The sequence below is a fragment of the Anabas testudineus genome, chromosome 22, assembly GCF_900324465.2.
Source record: "Anabas testudineus chromosome 22, fAnaTes1.2, whole genome shotgun sequence".
In the NCBI taxonomy this organism is placed as follows: domain Eukaryota; kingdom Metazoa; phylum Chordata; class Actinopteri; order Anabantiformes; family Anabantidae; genus Anabas; species Anabas testudineus.
The window spans coordinates 14,389,112-14,406,543 of record NC_046630.1 but is presented as its reverse complement, the minus strand read 5'-3'; the positions used below and the strand labels follow the sequence as shown (position 1 = coordinate 14,406,543).

The window sequence follows — 17,432 nt, the reverse complement described above, 5'->3', positions numbered from 1 at the left end:
GTAAAGTGTTTGACTGGAACGTGCGCAAAGGATCGCGCTCTCGTGCCGGACCTCGCAGGTGCAAGTGTCACTATCGAGGTTGCCTCGAACCAGGCAGCGCGCGCGCGCGCGCACTGGAGAGCTTCTACTCGGGTGTTTAACGAGGAGGGAAAATATTTTGTTCCGTCTCAATTACCGGATGGAAGTAACGTCGCCTTGGCTCCGCACTCTGGATGATAATGGGATCACTTTGCTTCGAAGGCAGCAGATGTGTCCAGTGGTGGATTTCCCTGTTTTGGAATTTGTTTGATGCGCATTAACCTTTCTTCCCGTCATTTCCTCCACTGGGTTTGCCTGCACTCTGCTTCATTTCATTTTTTATATATATATATATATTTCTGCCTCTGGAGTATGTGCACATTTCCCCGCTCCACTCCAACACAGGTTTTGTTATCAAACGGCTTTAATGATGAAAATCTTTTGAGATGAAAAACAGCACTTTCGGGCATCATTTTTTGCTTGTGCGCGGCTCGTGCCTAATCTCGCGCCTCGGCAGCCTGTTGTTTGTGTCCGTGGAGAAACGCACAACTTTGCAGCGTGCTGGAGCTGGAGCTGGAGCTGGAGCTGGAGCTGGAGCTGGAGCGGAGGCTGCAGCTGGTCTGAGCGGCGCACCAGTGCCACGCGCGGGGGGCCAGGAGGGGGACCAACAGAGTGGCCCCGGTGATCGGCCGGTCTGTGGTTGGACAGGGCATCCGGTGCAGCTGTGCAGCGGGGATGATGAAGACGGGGATGATGATGATGAATGGCCCAGCACCTCGATCAGGCACCGGGGTCTCGCCATCGTTATGCGTGCTACTTTGCGCTCTTGCGTTCTTCCCGCCGCGCGCTCACTCGCACCCCCAGCCGTGCCAGGTGCTGAAACGGATCGGCCACACGGTTCGAGTTGGGGCTCTACACGTTCAGCCCCGCTTGATCTCCTCCACTGCTGGCAGCGGCTCTGAAGACTGGGACGCTGAGGGAGACTTGGCAGGGAGCGGAGAGCGACGGCTGGAGTTGGAAAAGCAGGTTAAAACAAGTGCCGGTGCGCCTGGATACGGAAGCCTCAGGACTAGAGGCACCGTTAATGGCCCGCGGGGAGCCAGCAGGAGTAAGAGCCAGACACGGCAGCGGGAGGAGAGCACTTCGAGGGAGAACCGCATGTTCTCACCCCGAGACTCAGCCCTGCTCGCTGTGGAGGCTCTGAACCGGGCCAGACTGCTGCCCTACAATTTATCTCTGGAGCTTGTCATGGCCGTCGGGTCCGGCCTCGGCGAGCTGCCCGCGTTCTCCTTCTCCACCTCGGGCAACCCTGAGGATGAGGACCCACTCTCCTTCATGGAGAGCGTGTGTCACACTGTGGTCGTGCAGGGGGTTTCCGCGATGATTGCCTTTCCACGGAACCGGGACGAGTTCGTCAAGTTGGAGTTCGTCTCTCTGGCGCTTCAGGTGCCAGTCGTCAGCATCGTGCAGAGGGAGTTCACGCGTCAGAGTGAGGTAGAAGCTTATTTTTGAGACACAGCTGAATTGTTAACTGTACACTGCACCCCACAGCTCCACTATGAGTAAAATGAGTCCCAGAAGCAAAAGCCCAGATCACCCAATATCATCAGTGGTATAAGTTTGACAGATGTTGGAAGCAGGAACATTTCCCCCTCCTGCTGTTGGTCTCCTTCCTCTTGTCCATCTAATGTGTGTTAGATAAAAAGACAAAACATTGTCTTATCTTTCCACTGTCAGCATTCATCCTGCTAAAGGGTCAGAATTGATGTAGAGTGGTGACACTGGAACAGTGGAACAGGCTGATGTTCTTGATTTGCCAAAGAGCATCAAGTTGGGAAGTCTGAGAAAAGCTGCAGTTGCTTCAAACTGAGCCAAAATTAAAGAGCCTTGAGAGAAAGAGAGAGAGAGAGCACAAGAAGACTCTGTCCATGGTGCTGAAATGTACTGTATGCACAGAGTGTCTCTATGCAGGGGATGAGATGAGGAGAGTGCATTTTCTCCTTTCTAGATAAGGTTTCAGGTAAAACTTTGATTGAAGGCTATGCGCACCCAGCAGCATATGCCCCGAGGTATACACAATGCTTTGTTGATATTCAGCATCTAGTTCATCACCATGGATAGAGAGAGAGCCCGACATCATAATAGACACAAAACTGGAAAATACATCCCATAGCCACACCGAAGGATTGAGATGAACCATTGGGGTAATATCAAACTGTGCTGATCCATAATATATTAATTAATTATTCAATCTTTATTATGATTATTGATCTGACTCGTTTCCTTTCAAACAACAAATGATCTCATCCATTGATCCTCTAATAATTCTCAGTCACATGCAGCATGTGATAATCATGTTGTCAGATATAATGTGAAAAAGATGCAGAGCAAGTTGGATTTCACTTTGGCCATTTGGTCTCCTGTATCCCAAAGGTGGCTGCGCACTGAATAGCACACAGTGAGTCAACTGTACAGAACATTTTGAAGATATTTCACTGCTTTTACAATAAGCAAACCAGCTACTCCACAAAATTACCACCAATATGACTTGGCTGGAAAGTGTGTACAATTATATTTTGAAACAAAATCACCACTTGGCAAGGAAAATGCTATTATAGGAACTTCATCACTAAATACATTAAAGTCTGCTCTTTAGATTTTTTAAACCAACACTCAATATGATCATTTGTATGTTTTGCTTTCCTTCTTTCTTTTTGTGATAAATCAAAGCATCCATAAAAACAAGAAATGTTTTTTTTACATGATTTTTCAACAACATAATTATGTAAGTTTTCATGTACAGGAAAACATTTCTGTCAGTACATTACACTCCCATATACAGACACATCCACAAATGATTTTTGTGTAACTATACATATTTAATTAGGAGGCACTAACAGGGCCATTAATGCATATCAATAAGTGTGGTTACAGGTACAGCTTGGGTGTTTGACTTTTCACACACAACTGTCCTGGGTGCGGCAAAAGACCATCATTGTTTTTTCCAGCATTTACAAACATAGTGAGGAAGCAACACAAACACACACACATACACACACAACTACGCACACATCCATTGATTAAACTGAATGATTCTGGGACACTTGCCACCTACAGAGCTACAGTGTGTGTGTGTGTGTGTGTGTGTGTGTGTGTGTGTGTGTGTGTGTGTGTGTGATTTTCGGGGTAATATCTAATTTCCTGCTCTGTGCACAAGCAAGCATTTTGCTGTAAGCAGTGAGCAGGTGTTTCGAGTCCAAGCTGGTTTGTAAAGTGAAATAACAGATGTAGAGTAACCAACTGACAACCAAGATGAATTGATGGATGGATGAGTGTGTACTGGTAAAAGATTAGTTGGTTCGATGGATGGATGGATGGATGGATAGATAGACTGGCGGAAAAATGGACTGGGACGGACAGCCATACAAACAGATTGTGCAGTGCTCATGTGTAAATTTTGGAGAATGGCTTAACTCCCCACTGACTCAATCTAGTTTTGCTAGCAAATCCCTGCTGCAGGCTGACAGCAATTTATCTTTTCAAAATGTAAAAAACTTCCGGAGCAGATCACATTAGCGCTTATTTGATGACCTTGTTTGAAGATGATAGTTAGGGTTAAATATATATATTTTTAATTGTATAAAATAATAATCTGTCCACAGTTTGTTATGTGTCAGAAGGATGAGGCAGCATGGGAATATATATCGACCATGAGATAAAGTAACATCAGTTTAAATGGCCTCAGTGGGGTGGGAATAGGTGTCGAGGGATTTGGGAAGCAGCAGATAGTTGATAACCTAACACATAACAGACCATGGACTGAAAAACTCCTGGGGAAAAACCACTTGCCCCTGATATGAAAAACATTAAGATGCAGCATCTTCACTAACAAATGATGAAAACAAACAACAAACACTCAATAATCACATGATTGATGTGCGGTAACTGAGGTATTGACCCATACTTCTACTGCACATGCAGGAACTTAACATGACTCAACATAAGACATGAATATTTTTACAGTGAAGATAAAAGTACACATAAGAAGACTTGAATTTTCTTTTCAATTACATGCTGCTTAATTAATTTGTAGAGTTGGTTACTGATTAGAGCATTGGCATAATTATGTCTTCAGCTTCTAGATGAATGATAGGGATTTACTAACTGGAGGGAGTTGTTGGACTCTCTTCTTTCCTTTATGAATAATGTTAGCAGTGGCATAAGAAAACCATGAAAGGCTAAGAGCTATGGCTAGGTCTTTAAGTAAAGGTTGGCTTTTTAACAATGGTGAGACCCCTCAAGGCTTTACAATTCTTCAACAGCAGCATGATTTTATTTGCAGGACACGGCAGACATTTTGCATAACTATAAGAAAACATCTGCAATCTTGTACAAAAAAAGTTAAAATATCCTTTATGTCGTTTTACACTTTCCAACACAATGAATCATTTAATCAGGAAAAAGATCAATACCCAAGTCATTGCTAGTTTACTTGATTTGTCTACTGGCTCATGATGCTGCCAGCACCTGCGGTTTTAATGCAATGCTTGCATTTTCAGAGCAAATGTATTTTTTTAGGAGAGAAGAGTGATAAAAGAGAAAACACAGGGACAACAGAGCTGGGATTTCCCGCTGCATCAAAAGCAGCAGATTTCTGTATTTACGCCAGAGAGCAGGCAGACAGTTTGTAGCTGATATTTTCCTGTCTATTTACATGTGGAACAAAGACGCTCCCAAAGTGTTACAGCTGTGTATAAATCGTACAATATTCCTCAGGGTTTAAAGGAGGTAAGAGTATGATGCCCTGTAGACTTCTAAGTCCAGCATGAAATGTGCCGTATTGGTTTTGTTGGTGCTTTTTTTTTTTTTCATCCATCATTACAATAAGTAGATGAATAATGATTAGCTTATTTACATGCCTTTTGGGTAGAGTGATTAATGGGATAAGTGAAATTAACCAACAGATTAATCTAATGGACTTTAAGTGCATAGCTTGTGTAAAAGTTGTAAAGTCAATTAAACAGAGTTGCTAAGGGCCCTTTTCAGTGTGTGTAGTTCTGCGTGTGAGAGCATCCAAGCAAGTGCCTGACTGATCAATTCACTGTGCCTGGTATGTTGGAAACAGTGTGAATAGGTGTTAAAGCACGACGCCAACTCAAGCTACCTGATCTGATCTATTTATTGTATATCTGAAGTTTTATTGGGATGGCTGTGTCCCCTTTTAAACTTTGCTTCTGGCTTAATATATACTGTACAGATTTTGCCATTTACTCGATCCATTTGTATTGTTTAGGTTTTAAGATGTTTGAAATAATTTGCATATGTTTTGAAATGGGTGGACATTGTAGGTTCGAACTAGCAGGAAGAATAAATGGAATAAAAACGACAATGCAGTATCCTTAGTCTGTGAATCCGTTACTTTTTGTATTAAATTTAAGGAAATATGGTGGGGGGAGCGTCATGATTTGGGGAAAATGAATTCCCTTGTGTATCGAGGCATCCTACAGGATCATGTCAGGGTGGCTTTTCATAAACTAAGCAGAAGTTCAGCAGATGTTTGTGGATGCAGTACAACAATGTATTTGGTGAAAATCGGATTACATTTCATGAGCAATTTATGCAGAAATAAGGGAATTGTGTTCCAGTGCCACTATCTCTTTTCTCACTGTATGGTGGATACAGCATATTTGCACATACATGCAGCATAGGGAAGCCTAAGGTACATTTCTGCACTTTACTGTACAGCTTTTCAGATTGTCTACCTGACTTACACTAACACTGTGTCTTTGCATGTTTAGTGTTTGGTGTAATGACCACTGCAACACTGGTATTTTCCTTTGGGATTAATTCAGTTTCTATCTAACTTTTCTTGTTAAGGGTCACAGGGTTGCTGAAGCCAATCCCACGGCTGACATATAAAGACAGAACGACATTCATACTCAGATTCACACCTATTGATAATTTAGAATCAGCAGTTAACACAACTCGATGTCTTTGGATGAGAGCATATTTCTTCAATTCTTCAGTTTACTGTTTTGCACTGATGGTACCTTCACAAATATGCAAGACACACATTGCAAAGGTAGCGATCCACCCACATACCATCACAGATGCTGACTTTTGAACATTTTAGTGATAACAGTATCATGACTCATCTTTGCTTGCAAAAACGCAGCCTTTGGTGGCTTTATCTTCACCTGTTACCTATTAGAGTGCTTATATTGAGATAATCCAGAATAGTGTTTGTCGAATATTTGATTAGATTTTTAGCCTTCTTTTGTCTCTGTCCCAAATTTTGAGTTGGTGCAGGCAGTGAAAAACTGAAATTCCTTCCTTTGTGCTTTTGTCAGATAAAACAAGGTTAAAGTCGGTTGAAAAATCACATATTTTAGTTTTTATTGAACTTTACAGAAAGGGTTCAAACAGTCATTTGCTGAACAACACTGGCAAAAATGTTGTTGATGTGCCACCCAGTGCGTCTTTTGAAATTAATCTTTACTTTGAGCCATGAAAATTGCCATTAATGAGCTAATACATGTACATTAGGTATCTTTACCTTTGGTAAAATTGTTGCCTGAATGCATATCAGTATGCCTTCAACATTTATCCATTGTATGGATGCTTTCATTGCAGTGCCATAGGTGTCATGCTTTTAATGAGTGTCCGGGTGGTAATCACACGAAAGTCATGCTGTGTACAAGACACTGGTGAATCCAGGCCTTATCAATCAAGTGATTAAATCATGACATCACAGATTAAATTACATGGAACTGACGTAGCACTTCCCATTTGGGTGGTGCAGTTGTGTTTCTTCAGGTTTAGGGTATTCCTAAAAATAAGAAAAGTATTCAAATAGAAATAGATGTAGTGTATTTCTTATGATGTGAATAATGATATTCATGGGAGCTGGTAAGTGGAGGTTGAAACCTATTATATCCAACAGACTGTGTTTATTCTGGAGGAACAAATTGGATTCTGGGATACAAAGTAATTCTGGTGTTGGATTTATAATCTCTCTCTGTCATTCTTTGTTTCCCTCTTTCTTCTGTTCTCTCATCATTGTTCTACCACATCTGCTTCTCCTTCCCACCGCCACATCTTCCCATTCTTATTCCTCTACAACCTTATCCCTTCTTCCTTAACGCTGCACCTCGCTTCCTCCTCCATCCTCTTTCCATTATCCTCATTTTACCTTTCACCTTTTTTTCTGTTCTCATTTCGCCATTTCTTCCATCCTTTGTTTTCTCCATGAAATCTGACTGACCTTCACTAACACTTTGTCCTCCCCATCTCCAATTGATTATTCCCATCACTCCTATGTTTTCATTCCCTCCTGTTTATTTAACAGTTTGTCATATCTTCCATCTTTCCAATCCCCTTCCCTTTGCTCTTTCCACATATCTCTATCTATCTCTTCCCAAAGCCTCTTCCTCTTTCTCTATCATCTATTTTCACCCTCTCTGCTTTTGTGTAAATCTTTCACACTTAACCTGCCCATTCTTTTGTAATCTTCTTGCAGAATCGTCTCCATTTTCAAATGGCGATGCGAACTGTGGAGGCCCCACCATCCCATCTCCTCTATTCCCTCCTGATGATGAACGGCTGGTGGGACATCAGCATTCTGCTCTGCCAGGAATGGGACATTAGTGACTTCCTCTCGCTCATCAAAAACAACACCCGCTTCCACCTCGGCACACTTGTCAATCTGACGACCACCACATCAACCTTAGCACTGTCTTCATTATCATCCTTTGGAGTGACATCAGGTGTCACAACAGGAGTGGAGACATTATCATCATTATCATCTCTACCTTTTTTTGGTCCGGCCGCCTCATCCCCTGCTTCTTCGTCCACACCCTCATCTAAATCAGATCAGCAGCAAGCTCTCATGCGGCAGCTTGAGGCCCTGAGAGAACCTTCATCCATAACTGGGGTGGTGACATTTGGGTGCGATATCCGGGAGGTACGCCGTCTCTGGACACTGGCCACTCGGATGACACTCCCAGAGTTTCACTGGGTATTAGGGGACAGCCAGAATGTGGCTGAGCTGAGAACAGAAGGTTTGCCCCTGGGGCTGATAGCACACGGGGTCATGGGGTCTCCTTCTCTGGATCATTACGTCCATGACTCATTGGAACTGGTGGCGCGGGCGGTGGGCAGTGCAGCCCAGGAGAATCCCATCCTGGCACTCATACCTGGAACTACTAACTGTATGGCTGTACAACAGAACAACGGCAGCTCGGGGGAATACTTAGCAAGGTAGGGATTTAATGTGACAAATATACCCATATGTCCTCAGAAAACCAAAAGTCCACAAACATATGCAGGTTACATGTTTGGGACACTTAATTTGTGTTTCTACCCATCTGATGACTATTTGTCCAATATTGATTCTCATTTTAGCTGCATTTGGTTTACAGTAAGGGGATCTTTGTTATGCTATGTGAGCTATTTTGCTGACAAGTTACGGGGTCAATTTGTCCCCTGAAGAGTGATGGGTCACTGCAAATCAATACAGAGTTGTTTTCAGTGATTAAATGATTATTGGATGATTCTGTCTCGATGAGCATGACCTCCAGGCTGAAGATTGTGTCACCAAATGGCTTGATGAGTATGAAAATGACGTGATTCATATGCTGTATCCTTTGCAGTCAACAGATCTTAAGCAAAGTAAACACTCATGGGAGGCTTTGGAATGACATGTGAGACAGCTTTCTCCAGCCAACACTGCCATCAAAACACCACCAAACATGTGGGATTATCTTATGGAAGAATGGTGTTCCATCCATCCAGTAGCATTTCAGACATTTATACTTGTGCAGCTGTTCAGGCAGCGCATGGTGACCATTTTTCTAAAAGATATTCTCATCTGATGTTTTGATGATGGAATTCAACTGTTGTAATAGGTTGAACCTGGGTCATCTCTACCCAGCAGCTCTTATGTACCACTGCACTGCTGTCAATAATCTGTGTCTTCTTCAACTCGTTGTTGGACAGGCTATTTCCTTCACATGTTGCAGGTGTTTAGTTACATCTCAGCAGCAACAGCAGCCTTACAGTTTGTGCTGAAACACATAATTCACACACATCTGTGTAGCCATATGCATGTAATGCACTACCCTATTAGAACGCACACACTATACAGTCAGTGACTGCAGCAGTGTGGCAAAATGATAACGTGTGATGAAATGCATAAGTAGCAGCGCCACTGCAGCTGAACCACTTTATATTGCTGAGATATGAGTGATGAAAAGTGTGTGATCACACACCACTGCATTACAATTAGAGTTTGACCTTTCCTACCAAGATTCCCCTCAAAACTCCTGAATCAGCAGAGTGATCATCCTAGGAAGAGAATTATTTGGACATGGTGAGCTTGCAGGAACTGGAGGAGATTTCTAATTGTGTTTACATTTTTTTTTTTTTTTTGGTTCATTTTAAGCTGATTGTGAGATATTGATTTGTCTAATAGTGTTTTACAAATTACAGAACAAAGAGTAAGGGGGGGTGACTGTGGTTCAGTTAGTAAGGGCAGCCGTCTATGGACCCCAGGGTTGGTGAAACTTTGTCTGGACAAGACAAACCCTTGGCGCCTCAATGCAATTTCCCCACTGTGGGACTAGTAAAGTTTTATTTAAAAAAAACTGTACCTCTCGACTTATACCAGAGTCCTGTAGTTGACCATGGGAAGGTAGGAGACTTACCCTAAGAGGAAAAGTAGTAGCAATATATTACCAGCAGTGGAGGATGGAGAAGAGGAAAGTATTTTGTGTGTAACCTGCAAAGATAAAGAAAGCCTGTTTTCTCCCTGAAATGTTATTCCCCTTTCTTGCAGTTCAATTTTTGAAAAGCCCTGGGACTGTGTAGACTGTCTAATCACATTCATGCTACACGGAGTAATGGGTGCTGACGTATTGTTCTTTTTTCTATTTCCGTACGTCTCTCTAGGTTAGAAGGATTGGCAATGAATGGAATCAGGATCCTGATCATCACCTATTGCCATTAACTTTTCTTTCACATAGTAAGAAATATATTTACGTGTGCAGTCTAAGAATTGAATCAGTTTTTTTTAAAACCTTTATCTGAGCTTTAATCTCATTGTGGTGGCACTGTTAGAAACAGAGTCATCTGTTTCTCTTTGTCAGTTTCGGTCATGCAGATTTTCACGGTGCTAACAAAGAGGTGATATCCTGACTTGATGACAATTTGAAAATAATTATTTGATGATATATTTTCCCTTTTACTCTTCTATTCCTCTGTACCCTCTCCAGCACATGAAATGTGTCAACAGGGGGTATAGCACATTCAGACTGTTCAGTAATGGCAGAGGACTCAGGGGCTGTAGACACCCTGAGGGAGAGAGAGATATATGAACAAGGTTAGGATGTGGTGTCCTCAAGTTCTCCAGAGGAAGAAGCACATATTTGCACAAGAGAGTTCCTGATGGTCAGATTATATATATTTAAAACCACTTTCAGCTTTTTGCTACAGAGTAGGTTGACATTCAGACCAAGGAGAAGTGCACATACAGCACACAGATAGCAAAATATGTATTACAGTGAATTGTTATTTGAATATTTGATTCAGACAAATAAAAATAAAAAAATCGGATGCATGTCAGGTGCTGTGGTGGAACAGCTACACTGACTTGAGATTCTCTCACCTATTACAAGCAAATTGCACTGGTAGCACAGTGCTGCTGCAGCAGAGAATGTCACTGAACTAATTAGACTGCAATTAGACAATCATTAATCAACCAACCTGGAGCTAAGTGCTTGTGTGACTTCTGTAGTACTGCCTGCTGTATTTACGGATACGGAAATTCCCTTTTGCACTCTTACCAATGACATACTGTCACAAATCATTTTACAATGCACTTGTGCATCTCATTTATTCAATCTAGTTTAACATCATTAGAGGACTGTTGCGCTGAAAAGATGAGAGGCTTTTTTGACAATTTAAAAGTGCACATCCTTACTTGTGATGACATTTTATTTTTTTATTAATCACCACTAAACAGGAGTCTGGATGTTAGTCCAACCAACCACCTCTGCTATAGAGTTAAGAAATGTAGTACTCATTCATTAAAAAAGAAATCATTACTCAGCAATTTGTTACCACCACGCATTGTTGGTAAAACAGTTTAGTTTTATATAACCAGACAGTATTTAGGAGATAGAGTTGGTCATTTTCAGTCATTTAAGATGTGTCTGTTGCAGTGACGGGACTGACTTTGTTTTGTCAAATCACAGTATCAGGGACACAGTGGATGAGTTGACCTGGAGGGAAGTGTTGTCACCACAACAGCGTTGAAGCCAGAAACTATGTGGCAGATGAGCAGCAGAGGGTCTGTGGCTGGACTTTGAAACCCTTTAGGGAATCTATTGCATTATCATCATGGACTTATGGTGGCAGCACAGTTGCTGGCCAAGCAGCAAGCACTCATAGAGGGAAATTGCTGATGACATGTAGAGATGTCTCTCATCAGACAGCTGTAGTATAGTAAGGGACTGTTACAGGCGACACTTTGTAAAAGACACCAACAAGGTTCTAAACCAGTTGCAGTTTGTACTCAAGGTAGGTGAGAGAGCGAAACTTCCACAGGTTTGGTAAATATGAAAAAAAATAAAAGAAAAATAAAAGAAAGAATGAGGCTTAAAAACCTTCTAATAATGCACTTGATGACTTTAATTGCCCAGTTTATAGTTTTCTTTTTATTTCTGAATAAGTGTTGAGTCGAACGAGTGAAATTAACTGTCCCCGCAAAACCTGTGTTTCAGGGCTGATTACTCAAGTTAAACTCGCCAACATGTTTTTTACCTTTATTCAAAGCTGCTGTTGCTTTTTGTCGTCCACGTTTTATGTGACGTTTATTGTGAACTTTTAATAATTTTGTTGTGCTATACTGACCTTAAACTAACAGTCAGTGTATTGTACTGTATGTTCAATATGTATGTACACAAGGAGGCACAGCTCTCTGTCTTTTGATCCTGGGAGGAAATGCTAATCAGTCAGTTGAGATGCAGCGTATGAGTGTGTGGAAATTGAAATTCTTCACAGAAAATGCTTCCTAAGGATTCTTACCATTCTTCCTTATGAGCAAAATGTTCAGTGTCTCAAAAATCAAATTTACTCAGCATGTTTAGAATATTTATGGACTAAATATCCAAACATAAATAATGCATAGATGAAAAATGAAACACTAAATATTCTAATAATGTAGAAAGTTTCCATTATGTGAAATGAAATTATTAATTCTGTCTTATTTCCAATAGTGCTAATCAGTGGCTGCTGGCACTTCTGCTTGGTTTGTACTTGATTTATTCATTATTACTTTCATTTCCATCTCTCTCTATTTGCTTTCACGTGCTTTGATCCAGCAAATGTCACAAAGGTTCAGGTTGTACCATGGACAAACTCATCACCCCATCAGCCACATCCCAGAGCTTTTCTTTCCATTTACAACTGGGTTTCCTGAGCACTCTTATATGTGCACTTCTTGGTCATTTGTTCAGTTGGTCCTATGTGAAATGTCATTCAGTTTACATCACTTAGCATTGTGTTGAACAGTAGCCCGGGGCTACCAGCGCAGTGCACTGCATATTTGTACTGGAACTCTTCCTGTCCTGCTATGTGCAAAGAATTTTCTTCTGTACATTATGATACACAATAATATAATACCAATCTATCTATAAGTTCTTTTTTTTAACAAATATTATAAAAATCTAGTGTTACTGAGGGTGTCACTATAAACATACTTATTGTTGATGTGATATTGTTCATGTTTTCACCAATTTTCCCACTGAAAAAACGGGCAAGTATCCAATTTCTAACAGGCTGCTGGCCCTTTAACATTTTAATTGTATTACTGCAGTAAACAGTACACACTGTATTCAACATCAAAGTGGATATTTATGACTCTAAATTCTTCATTTTTAAGTCTTGACTCTGAGCTGGACCAACTAGCCTCAGGTTAGGAGAGCGAGTTAGCAGGACATTTTTCACATTCAGCATTCCTTTTTGTTTTTGTTGTTGTTGTTGTTTCTTGGTTTTGGAGTGGGCATCACTTCAGCAAAAACAATGTAAAATATAAATGATGGGTGTGCTTAACAACTGGAATAGTCATCCATGACTTTCATCATAGCTTTTGGCTCCCTCAGCCCACATTATATTATTGCACTGTACTGTGTATTGGTGTGATTTAAATAAATGTATGGTATGGATTCAGCTTGCAGCACAAGGTGAGAACATGTTGTCCACAAGTTCTGCAGGAACACTATGATGTATGTTATTCCAAAAAATGAATTTATAATGTCTATAAGGCGCTGAGAAGGACTGATAATGTTTGCCAACCCAGCTGGGAAGTTGAAAGAGGAAGGATAGTGGATAGAGGCAAATGATTAGATAATAGACTAACAGAACAGAAGGAGAGTGGAAAATAACAAAAGAATTATTTACATAAATACTGTAATAAAAAAAAGCCTGGAGACGCAGCCTCATAGAAAAACTTTGGAGGCCAAAGTCCTGTATCAACAGATTAGATACAACCAGGACAAATTTCAGCAGGTTATCTTTTTTAGCTACAACCCTTTCTCATAAAAATCACTTTAAAGTGATACATACCTACCAAAAACAAGTGGAGTATTCTGAATGAGCCAGCCAGCTGGGCTATGAAGATATAAAATGCTATATAATAAATGTCCCATCTGAGGCTTATACAGGATTCCCCGAGCCAATGTAAGTAAAACACTCTCTCTGTGCTTCAGGGAGGGATTGGTTTAACGAGGAGAAATGCTGTTGGCAGACATTTTTATGTTGCTAAAAAGGCAGCGGTATTTACTTATTTCTGGATCTTTTGGTGTTAATAAATATATGTCTTGATACATAAAAGAAGCATGCAATGTAGTGCAATGTAGCGATGTCATTTTAAATGCATTCCCATTCCTTTTTATGCAGCTTGCTTTTTTGCTCAGATCCCTTTGGGGGCATTGGCGTGAATATGAATACAACTGTGTGGTAATGCACAATATTATCAGCACGATCTCTTTTAGCTGATGCATGAGGCAGGAACACAAGGCTGACATGACAGTCAATTAGTGTTTCTGTGTAATGGATACAGTGTGATTCACCCGGACGTCACTGTCTGTTCACAGTCTGAATACCATCATGCAATACTCATGTGCTTCACATCACAACATTTTTTCATTTTATTAGGTGCAATTAGGTCATGTCTTAAAAAATCAAATCATAGTTTTTATTCATAGGTCTGTAGCAGTTTCAGATTAGCAGTCAAATTAGCAGTTTAATTAACAAGCTTTAGACACTAAATACATGTATGTAGCCCGGGAAAATGAGTTGACACATGGGACACAATAACTGGGGTTCTTGCAGCTTTAGTAGAATTTTACAAAAAAGAACAAAATAAAGCAAAACAAATATATACATATTAATTAATTTGTGTGTATGTAGTGTTTGTTGTTTTAAAAAAGTGGTTTAATTGGAGGCATTGTAAATATGAACTTTTTACAACCGTTGCACAATTCAATCTATAAAATAGTGATAATATCTTTATTTGTTAGGAAACTAGTAACTATAACTGTCAAAATATACTACAGCAGTAAAGACTTTTCCATCTCAAGTGTGGTACTGAATGTATGTACTTACACATAGCTGTCTGCTCTGTGTTGATACATGAGAAATAAAAATCAGTCAAGTCCTTTACATGAAAGAATCAACATGTACAACCGTAGGCTGTTCAACTTTTTTGTTGCAACATGTCACGTTTGTAATTGCTACCGTGAAAGAGCAGTGTTATGCTACTGAGAAAGAGCAGTGTTCCCAGTGACCTTTCAGTCAAAGATAGCATCTCTGACTTTCTAAGATTTAACTTCTTACTGCAGAGCCACTTGTGAAACTCAAGTCCCTCATACAACTCCACTCTGCTGACATACCCGGCTGGTTACTTCAGATTTCAGCGACGAAACACACCAAAATGTTATCAATGTCTCGACTAAACATAAAACATTAACTAATATACTATGTGACCTTTTACTAAAATGTGACATTTCATTCTTTAACATGAAACACCCTCTACACAGTAAGGAGTGTAGAGGAGAATGTCACTTCCATTGTGCAATGAGGAGAAAGACACACTCCCCAAGTAGCTTAACACCTACAAGACACTGACCTTCAAACAGACTAGTTGAGCTGTCAGGTTGGCTTAAAGCCTGCTATAGACAAAGAAAAGTAGACAGGGTCGGTGGTTATTTTCAGTTTTTCAGGTAAACGAGGTGACACAAAGGGGAATGTTTGGGAAAAGGCCACATTATTTACATCATGGCATCTCTACTGTACGTAAGAAGTGTAAATCTACCTTCCCGGGATGGACGCCTGCATTCTTCCCTAAATCTGTGTGTGTGTGTGTGTGTGTGTGTGTGTGTGTGTGTGTGTGTGTGTGTGTGTGTGTGTGTGTGTGTGTGTGTGTGTGCGTGCGCGTGCACATCTGCTCTGGTATCTGACACTCTCAGACAGCCAGCAGCATGGCTCAGTGACTGAGATGGCGTGATCACTGGACTGTGGTCTGTCTTATCCTGACACACACACACACACACACACACACACACACAGACATTGGACAGCCACTGAGACCACCAAGATAATACATTTCTCCTGTGCTGGTGTTATGTCATTAAATGGGATTTTTTTTTTTGTATAAACTAAACTAAGTGTAGAACATAATACTACATTTAAGCCTGTTAATCCCTGCTACCAAAAAAAAAAAAAGTCCTGAGGTTTCTGGAAAAGGTGATATTCTTATTGGCAAATGGACAAAAAACAGCAAGCCAGCAGAAAAAGTCTCCAGCTTACTTTGCATCTAATTTGAATAAATGACTTGAATTGTGTTCCATGCACTCTCACGCTGCCCATGTCATTTGAAAAACAGCCACATAAAGAAGATGCAGTAGATATACGAATACAAGACAAAGTCATATGCATATTTTATGCTGGTTCATCTTGTTTGGTTCTCAAACAAGATGTAGCGTGGTTTTTTTACAGCTTCTCAAAACCTCAGGAGCAGGCTCGACTGGATCAATGGGTCAAAAAAGCATGAGCTTACACAGGAAAGACTGATACTTGTTTTGTCTTTACTTGTTAGAAAGCTTATCACACAAAACATCTTTAACTCAAATGTTACCTTTCTTCCTCCAACTCATTTGATATCCTGTGTGTCTTCCATTTCTCAACTCCTCCTCTCTTCCTTTTCCCATCTCGCTTTTCACTTCACTCCCCTCAGATTTCTATCCAACACATCATTTGAGGGCCAGAGTGGTTTTATATCCAGAGACAGTCGCAGCCAGAATCTCATCTCAGATGCCCATCACTACATCTGGTCCCTGCAGCTGGACCCTCTCGGCCAGCCAACCTGGACTCGCCTGGGACGCTGGCGCAGGGGGAGAGTTCTGATGGACCAGGGCGCCTGGCCGAGCCATGCGGGTTCTGTGGGAGGGGGTGACTGGCGTCGGTCCGCGCGGCTGCATTTGCGGGTGGTGACGCTGGTGGAGCACCCGTTCGTCTTTACACGGGAAGTAGATGGGGACGGGTTGTGTCCTGCAGGCCAGCTGTGCCTCGACCCGCTCACCAATGAATCTTCAGTCTTGGAAGGGCTTTTTCAGAACCTCGCAGGACCCAATGGATCTGTTCCCACTGATCTGAAGAAGTGTTGTTATGGTTACTGCATTGACCTGCTGGAGAAGCTGGCTGAGGACATGGGCTTCACTTTTGACCTCTATATTGTTGGTGATGGGAAGTATGGGGGGTTCAAGAACGGTCGCTGGACAGGATTGGTGGGTGATCTGCTCAGTGGCGCTGCCCACATGGCGGTGACTTCTTTTAGCATTAATTCAGCCAGAAGTCAAGTCATTGACTTCACCTCGCCCTTCTTCTCCACCAGTCTGGGAATTCTGGTCAGTATGTCTCTTTGCTTTCTGTCATGCACATCTTTTTCTCATTATATACAGATTTTTTTCCCTTCACTGGTTCTTTATCACTCTTTAGCCCATGCTTCTCTGCTTTCCGTCAATGACCTCAATTCAACTCTTCCCGCTTGGTATGCTGGTGGTCAGCATCAATATGGTAGACTTTTATTACTGCAAGCCCTATGTGATTGGATTCTAATGCAATTCCCCACATGGGGATGTACTGATGAGTGTACAGCTTTGTGGGGTGACTCTATTACTGCAATTACTATAGGTAGTCTCACCGGCTGACAGGTATAGTGATGGTAGTAATCACTCTTCCCTCTCCCCCTCTTAACATGCCACTATAGAAGGAGATGTCCTGTTTTATTTACAGCAGCTGTCTCTTCTATTATGTGTTTCCTCTGCTTTTACCCCTGTTTTGCCTTGGGTATCTTT

The 17,432-nt window shown here is 41.4% G+C and overlaps 1 protein-coding gene across 1 annotated transcript in view; it reads left to right on the top strand.

Moving 5' to 3' along the window:
• Positions 1–753: 753 nt before the first annotated feature.
• Positions 754–17,432, top strand: part of grin3a (glutamate receptor, ionotropic, N-methyl-D-aspartate 3A) — a 33,554-nt gene continuing 16,875 nt past the window's right edge. Inside the window, exons 1-3 of the mRNA XM_026340109.1 lie at positions 754–1,512; positions 7,538–8,277; positions 16,313–16,982. Coding sequence (XP_026195894.1) covers positions 754–1,512; positions 7,538–8,277; positions 16,313–16,982 — 2,169 coding nt within the window. The remainder of the gene's footprint in view (positions 1,513–7,537; positions 8,278–16,312; positions 16,983–17,432) is intronic.